The sequence below is a fragment of the Trichoplax adhaerens genome, genomic scaffold (assembly GCF_000150275.1).
Source record: "Trichoplax adhaerens TRIADscaffold_15 genomic scaffold, whole genome shotgun sequence".
Taxonomy (NCBI): Eukaryota; Metazoa; Placozoa; class Uniplacotomia; order Trichoplacea; family Trichoplacidae; genus Trichoplax; species Trichoplax adhaerens.
The window spans coordinates 1,117,874-1,126,002 of record NW_002060957.1 but is presented as its reverse complement, the minus strand read 5'-3'; the positions used below and the strand labels follow the sequence as shown (position 1 = coordinate 1,126,002).

Genomic DNA, 8,129 nt, shown 5'->3' with positions numbered 1-8,129 from the left:
CTGTGTCAAGTGGAAAAAATAAAAGAAAAAAGAAGGGCTTTCGGATCAATTGATTTTCTATCCTCTTCATCTCCATTTAGGTGAAATTCAGCAAGATCAATTAAGCTGAAAAGGTCATTTCTCACGTCATTAATTGCCTAGAGTAAACTCTTTGCATCTTGGAGGTTGCTATTACCACCCATTTTTGGCCTAGTTATTGAAATCTTGCAGGGTAGAGAGAAAAAGTGGAAGAAAATAGAAAATTATCAACGGTGAGTGTCGCTTAGATAAAGTAATTTTATCGACTAAGCTGATTCTACACTCATGATGCCAAGAACTTTGGCCTAGTTAGGGATAGGCTTTGCAGTTGATGAGGTAAGAACAGGGAAATGGATCAAACCAAAAGGGAAATGGCCGATATTGCTATCCACTGATGCAACAAGCCAATATCAATACCATGTCTACTCCTCTACCCTATCCATGATCACGACCTACCATTTTAATCATGACTTAGTTGGCTACATATTGAATAAGGGTTGTCATTTTTGTAAAAAAGAGATTCCAACATGAGGCTACATTAGATTGAATTCCATCATGATAGAAAGAGGTTTAAAATGGATCATTTCTCGAGCTACGCCTTCAAGGATAAGACTTGCAACCTCTGCATGACTAGTCGACTGAATCATCCGGTACAACTCGGACACAGTAGACATGAAGTTTTTTTTTTCTCCTCTCTCTACTCTAATATTTCTTGCAGATTCAACTGTAGTCTTTCCCAATCTATAACATGTTATCCAATAGACTTAGTTTACCTATTACAACCATGTATACTATTGGTACAGCATTATCATTGGACTAAACTCAATTTCTGTAAAGAGGAAAAGAGGCAATAAAATAGAAGAGCATCTTCCTTTGAATAGCTCGTCTTAATAAAACAATTACCACCCATTCTATCTACAATCATTATTCTTTGCTACATCGATTCTACGACAAAGAGAAATGGATTATTGTAAAAGACAAGTAGAAAAAAATAAAATAGGTAATTGAGTCAATCCGAATGAGTTTGTCTTGATTGCACTACGGTAGTCAACAATTATCAAAGGGAAGAGGTGCCATCATTCAATTGAACGTGGATACAAATGATTACTAATCAATTAGACTGTTGTTCGTCATCCATGACCCACATGAAACGGGATTATGCAAGGAAATTGCCCCTTTACTACTCCTGTTTTAATGGCTTAAATCTCCACAGGGCATGACATTGATGTTAGACTGTGATCTACAATCGTCCAACTAGCTCATCTCAAACCCACCATCTCTAAATAAACATAAACAACTCGAGTAGTGAAAACGGAAGCCGACTAGTTCCATTTTAGTTGTGATTCCTATTTCAATCCTAGCGTACAATTTGCCTCACTAACATAGCGAGAAACAGCGAGTAGAAATCGCCAATATCGACTTTACTGAAATAGCAAGAACTGGCACTGACAAGTTCTACACTAGTTTAATCTTGGCTGCCAATTTCTTCAACTCTACATTACAAATTGCTAATTGTCAACCATACTGCTTTAGCAAGAAAGGAGGAGGCACTGACTAAGTTATACAGTAGCTTGATTTTGGCTGTCGTTTTCTTCAACCATGAGTAGGTACTGACAAGTTCAACAGCAATTTGGGTTTAGCTGTTGTTTTCTTCAACCTTGTGGTAGAAATTGCAAATCTCACACCAATAACGAGAGAGGACGTCGTTGAAACAGACAAACTTTATACTTGCTAAATTTTGGCTGCCTTTTTCTTCAAACCTGTAGTAGTTGTTGTATTTGTTTACCATACTTGATGAACAAGAAACGAAGAGGCATTGGCAAGATATACAGTATTTGAAGTTGGCCTTAATTTTTAATTATTGTATTTTTAACCATGCTTAATGAACAAGAAACGAGTAGTCACTAACAAGTTACGTTCACAGTAAGTGAATTTAGCTTTAATTTTCTTCAATTCTAGCCTACGACTTGCCAATATCAACCTTATTACACAACAATATCATGAATAAGAAACGAGAAGGCACTGAAAAATTATACAGTAGTTAAATTTAGCTTTAATTTTCTTCAATTCTAGTCCACAACCTACCAATATGAACTTTATGACACAACTAAGGAGAGATTATCATGATTAGAATTGACAAGATTTATAGTCATTTTATAAAGAAGAAAGCCAGAATTTGTATTGATTTGAATGAACTGAACTTTTTTTCTTTTGAATAATGTCATTAGATATTGATATTGCCTAAATCCAATCCTATTTTTGGCTGAAATCGTTCAAGTGAAAAATCAAGATGGCAACGCCTCTGGCCCTTTTAGCTGCAACATGTAATCGAATTGGACAACAGACTACACCTTTAGTCCATCCTAATATGATTGAAGGTTAGTGGATAATGCAAAAAAATATTAGGATAAGCTGTTTGCTAGGATCAATAGTCCGTCTTCCATAATTTTTCCTTGGATTGTATATGGCAACGCCTGATGCACCAAGCAATAGTTAATATCGATCTGGCTGTAGTGCTGTATCATTCAGCCTCTTTTATTACTATATTAACGAAGCTATAAATAGTTGGATGATAGCTAGAATAAAGTTAAAATGTTACTGTAGCACAAATTAGTAATTTTAATGCTAATGTAGAATTGAACGTTAAGGCTAAACTCACGGCACTACGATAGCATCGTTGTGCATCATCATTCAAGCAATACAACAGCAGATTCTTATTGTATCTGCTGCTGCTACCAGTGCATAGTTTTGAGGTCTAGTGGGCAGAATTTAGGGCCATTTTTGCTATTCTCAGATTGCTACTGTTGAAAGTTAACAATGATTGACATGGATAAAGACATGCAACATGATCAACAGCATTCAAAGTATTGACTGATTTCTAATCTATCCGGCATTACAGCACAATTGTTCACTGTAGTTATTCAACTTAGCAATACTGTATTGCAAATTGCTGTTATAACTGCAACTGCTATAAATGATTGACATTGTTGACATGGAACGTGATCAAAGATCATCTCCAATAACATTGATAATTGCAAGTACTGACTAACTTCCAGTATATCCTAAATTAAGATGACAGTGTAGTTGTCCTTTATTCAACAAATTAGCAATACGGCAAATTTCCGACACTGCCTCCAACTATTCTAAATGATGTACACTGGATATTGGCATGAAACTTGATGAGGTTAAAGACACATTAACCAATGCTAGATAGCTGTATATTTTCATAGGTATTATCTCGAACTATCGGTCTTGCTACAAATAATGGAGTGTCTTGTAGGATATTTTTACATTATAATGCATTGCAACATCGTTCGTTGGACATCAATTAGCCCATTCTCAATACAGCACATTCCAACACCAACTGCTACTGCTGTCATTAATGTATAATAGTTGTCGACTTGAAACGTGATGAATTTCATCAAGCATGAACCAAGGCTATTGAGCTAAGCATCCATGTTATTATTATCTCTCATATCATTTTGCTATCAAAGGTATATCGATCAACTTTCAGTATGTAGCCTAGATTGGGAATGGTTGGCCATCATTTAACAACATCGCATAATAAATGTGATGAAGTTCATCAAGTTTGAACCAAGGCTATTGAGCTGAGCATCCATGCTAATATTATCTCTCATATCATTTTGTTATCAAAGGTATATTGATCAACTTTCAGTATATAGCCTAGATTGGAGAATTGTTGGCCATCATTTAACAACATCGCATAATAAGTGATTTTCTGTAATCACTGCTGCTGCTGTCCATGATTGACAACGGTCAACACGGATTGAGAAATCAAAATGGGATCAAAGTTATTGATATTGAGTTCTATGCTACTTTCTTCAATGGCCTAACTAACTTGCACGATAGTAATACATTATTTAATGAGTAAACCAAAAAGGTATCCAATGCTTACAGTAACTACTGCTGTAAAGGATGTACAATAGTTGGCATGAATATCACCAGGAAACATAATATTATGCCTATTCTTTCTGCTGTCTCCAATAGCATTTGCCACCTAAAGTATAGACTAACTTTCCCGTATAGCTTCGATTGCAGTGTTATTGTTATTCTCCGACACATTCATAATCTATGGCAGCAGTAACTGCTACGGTTGTAAATGATTTACAATGAATTAATTATTAGCATAGATTTTAACACCAATCGAGATGAATTATTTATTCATGCTACTGTCTCCTATAGCATTTGTCACCCAAAGGATTGAATAACTTACAGGTTACAGCATATCCTACATTGCAAAGTCATGATGCATTATTTCAACGAACAATACAGCCAGCCAAATCCTACTATAACTCCTACTGTAATGAATTGATTGATCTTTATTGACAAAGAGACATCAAGCGGGATAAAGTTAAGGATACATTATGTAATATCGCCTAGCTGTCTAGTGATACTATTATTTTGCAGTGATCTATGTCATAAACTCCTTTATCAATCATTCAGCTGTCATCGATTTTGATCATCAATAATGTATATATGTTACGGCCAAAACCCGAATTCCGGCCAATACGCGTATTGGCCAACTTCGGGTTTTGGCCGTAACCTATACATATATATTGAAGGATAAAAAGGATGTAGACTATTTTATACAATGGATTTTTATACCACTAGTCTGTTGCATTGATTGATTGATATTAAAATCAAACTGAATTTTTCTACTTGTATTCTTTATTAATATCATGACTCTGGTGGAATCCTATAAACAGCAGTAACCACTGCAAACACCATAAGTAATCCTACTACCGTTGGCCATCCTCTATCGCCGCAGTTTATCACGGTTGCTCACTCTCCTACTTTAGCTATTCAACCATATCAATTTTACGATTTCAGAACGGGCAGCGATAACAACTTAATTTCAGGTTATGCTCCCGTAGCCTTGCCAACTAGCCCATTAATCCATCCACAACTGTTAGGGAAAGCCATCTGGCCACCAATGATTGCTGTAGCTCCTTCAACCAATCCAAAATTACTACAAAATGCGGGAACATTAGTGGTTAAACCTACAATGACAGCTGCAGTCAACGATAATATCTGGCAAAATGTCGATCACGAATCCATAGCAAGTCCAGTCAATACACCAAGCGATAATAAACCAAGCAAACTGCCAAGTGAGTCTACTATGAATAGCAATTCTCCTAACCCAACTTCATCGCCGTCAAGATTACACAGCAATCAATTAAATAGTAATGGCAATAAAAAACTTCAGTCGTCAACCAAACAAACTAGTGGACGTCGATACGGTGGAAATCGATCAAGTTGTAATTGTCCATACTGTCAAGAAAATGAACGTTTGGCTGCTACTGGCCAGCCTGTACCCCGACGTAAAGCGCAACATATTTGTCATATTGCTGACTGTGGTAAAGTATATACTAAAACATCACATTTAAAGGCACACTTGCGTTGGCATAGCGGTGAAAGACCTTTCGTCTGCAATTGGCTCTTTTGTGGTAAGCGATTTACTCGATCAGATGAATTACAACGCCATCTAAGAACACATACAGGGGAGAAACGATTTGTTTGCAAAGTCTGCAGCAAACGCTTTATGAGAAGCGATCATTTATCCAAGCATATGAAAACACATAATAATCCTAAAAGAGGCAATGCTGCTCGCCTTGCCTTCAAGAGCGAAAACTGATGGGAAAGCGATGCTCGAACAATGTTTAACTTTACTCTTCATTTACAAATTTCAATTTTATAGCTTCCCTTGGAGCTCATGTCATGCTGTGCTAACTTTACCAATGAACGGTATAAACATGTTTATGTGTACTTCTCTAGGTAGCTACAGCAGTTGCTGTTCCATTTTTGTATATGATATCGTCTTTTCCTCATATCTATATCTATCAATAATTCACACGCAATTTATTCCACAGACAGTCAGACTGTAGCATGTGTATAAGTTAAGGAAAAAAAATTGCTAAAGAATAGCATTGATCATTATTTTCTACGTTATTATGTACAGTCAAGATTAATATCATTGCCATATCATGCCATCATCAATTTAAAGATGCCATGCAATATTTTACATCCCTTACATATTCAACCTACTACTATATTTATTAATCAGTCAGGCTATGACCAGAAAAGAATTTAGCTATCTATCATGATTGATCTTCACCGCGATCAATATTTTCTGATATCCTATTCTTATAATTTTCTCAAAACTTTATTCATCTTTTGCTAACTCATTTCTATTCCGCTTTGTAAACCTCAGTTATTGATACCAATATTATTCATTTCCCGTTCAATTGGGTATGTCGTACTTTGGTTTGTCTTGTGTTTCTTTCAAGTTTGCTGCCATTTTAACTCTTTTTTCTAAAATCTACTCGAATTTTTTGAAGCATTTTTATCATGGTACCCATTTTTCTATTCATAAAAACTGTTGGCGAAATTGACATGCCTATGCTGCCATTTTCAATTTTAAGATTTTGACATTTACTGTGACGTTCTGTCATAATTACTTACCGAAGTAATAATGTAAACATCCAGTCAGGTTTCAGCTAGTACCTTCAATATGAAATGAAGATAACTGGCAATTTTTTAATAACATACTGCTTTCTTTTAACGATTTCTATTAACCTTACCAAGGTATGATGCGGTGAATGGAAACATCTTAAGAGGTTTCAGCTAGTACTTCCACGATGAAATTGAGATAACTTGCAATTTTCTTATATTTTCCTACTTTCTTTTAATAACTTTCTATTGAGCATACCTAGGTATGCTCTCGTAGTTAGATTCTAGGTTGAGTAGCTCTTCTCCAGCATTTGTTGTAAATGATTGATGTAAAAATATCTCACGTTGTAGTCGTGTCTTTGTTACAAATTAGACCATTGGGTTTTTCTCTCAATATATTCAACGATTGGACTGAATAACGGTTCATTTGACTTCTATCTCTTAAAACAGTGCCTTTTTTATAATTTGTTATTTATATATGGTAATCATGCTTATTTGTCACCTTGTTAATCCTTTCTTGACTAATTTATTAATTGATACAAGCTTACGAAAATTTTTTTGTTCGCATACAAACTTATCATCTCAATAAAATTGAAAGTGTGAAATCATCTTGTGGCACGGATTTTTTTGAATTCTAGCTAGCAGTCCATGGTAGTAATTACAGACCATTCCAATATAGAATACTTACCAAGGAAACCCATTTTCATGTGTAAATATCGAAACACTTTAAACGATTAGGTACAAAATATACTTTTATTTTAAACAGCTTGGGACAATTTAAGAAAAATAAAACACCAGCTTCAAGTTGCCATCACTATGTGATTCGCAAAATTTAATATCTATTCTAGGAATGGTGATATTGTTCACTTTAATAGCAGCACCACAAGTGTATCAACTCTTATATAGTTGATAACCTTTACAGTAATAGTGACAACAATTTGACTCTAATCGAAATCTAATAGCTCGTACATACGTACGAAATGAGTTAAAATATTCTTGACAGCAATTATAATTGTATTCGGAATCCAGTTTGTATATATATAAAATAAGTTAAATTATTCGTTTCACTATTTTTAAATAGAATAGCAATTGCATAAATCTTTAGATGATTACAACAATCTGCTCAATAGTACAACAAACATTCTTATGGCTTCAATTGAAACCCAATAAATACATTTAAAATCTATTCAGTTATTCACTTAGTTATTCTCAATATAGTTTTGACGACAATTATGATTCCAATTGGAATCCAATATATTGATTTTTAAAGGAGTTAAAAATATAATTCTTCCTTTCATTTTCCATTACAGCACGATAGGCTTGAATCCTGAGATGACTTTAGTAATGTGCATAAGTGCACCAACGCACTTTCTGATTCCAATTAAAATCCAATAAATACATATAAAATAACTTTAATTATTCACTTCGTTATTCTCAGTATTACTTCGACGATAGTTTTAATTTAAAATGGAATCTAATAAATACAAGTAAAATGAATTAAGCTATAATTATTTGCTTCGTTAGTCCGAACAGTTGCACGACAAGTGCAGGAATCCCCAAATGTATATGTTAATCTGCGTAATCGTATTGATGGTAGTTATAATTCTAATTGGAATCCAATAAATACATTTAAAATGAGC

The 8,129-nt window shown here is 34.5% G+C and overlaps 1 protein-coding gene across 1 annotated transcript; it reads left to right on the top strand.

Annotated features, from left to right (window-relative positions):
- Positions 1 to 5,296: 5,296 nt before the first annotated feature.
- TRIADDRAFT_17488 (uncharacterized protein) lies at positions 5,297 to 5,647 on the top strand (the record flags this gene model as incomplete). The annotated part of the gene is made up of 1 exon (XM_002116449.1): positions 5,297 to 5,647. A coding segment is annotated over one exon (351 nt), but the record flags the coding sequence as incomplete, so codon positions are not given.
- Between the last annotated feature and the right edge of the window lie 2,482 nt (positions 5,648 to 8,129).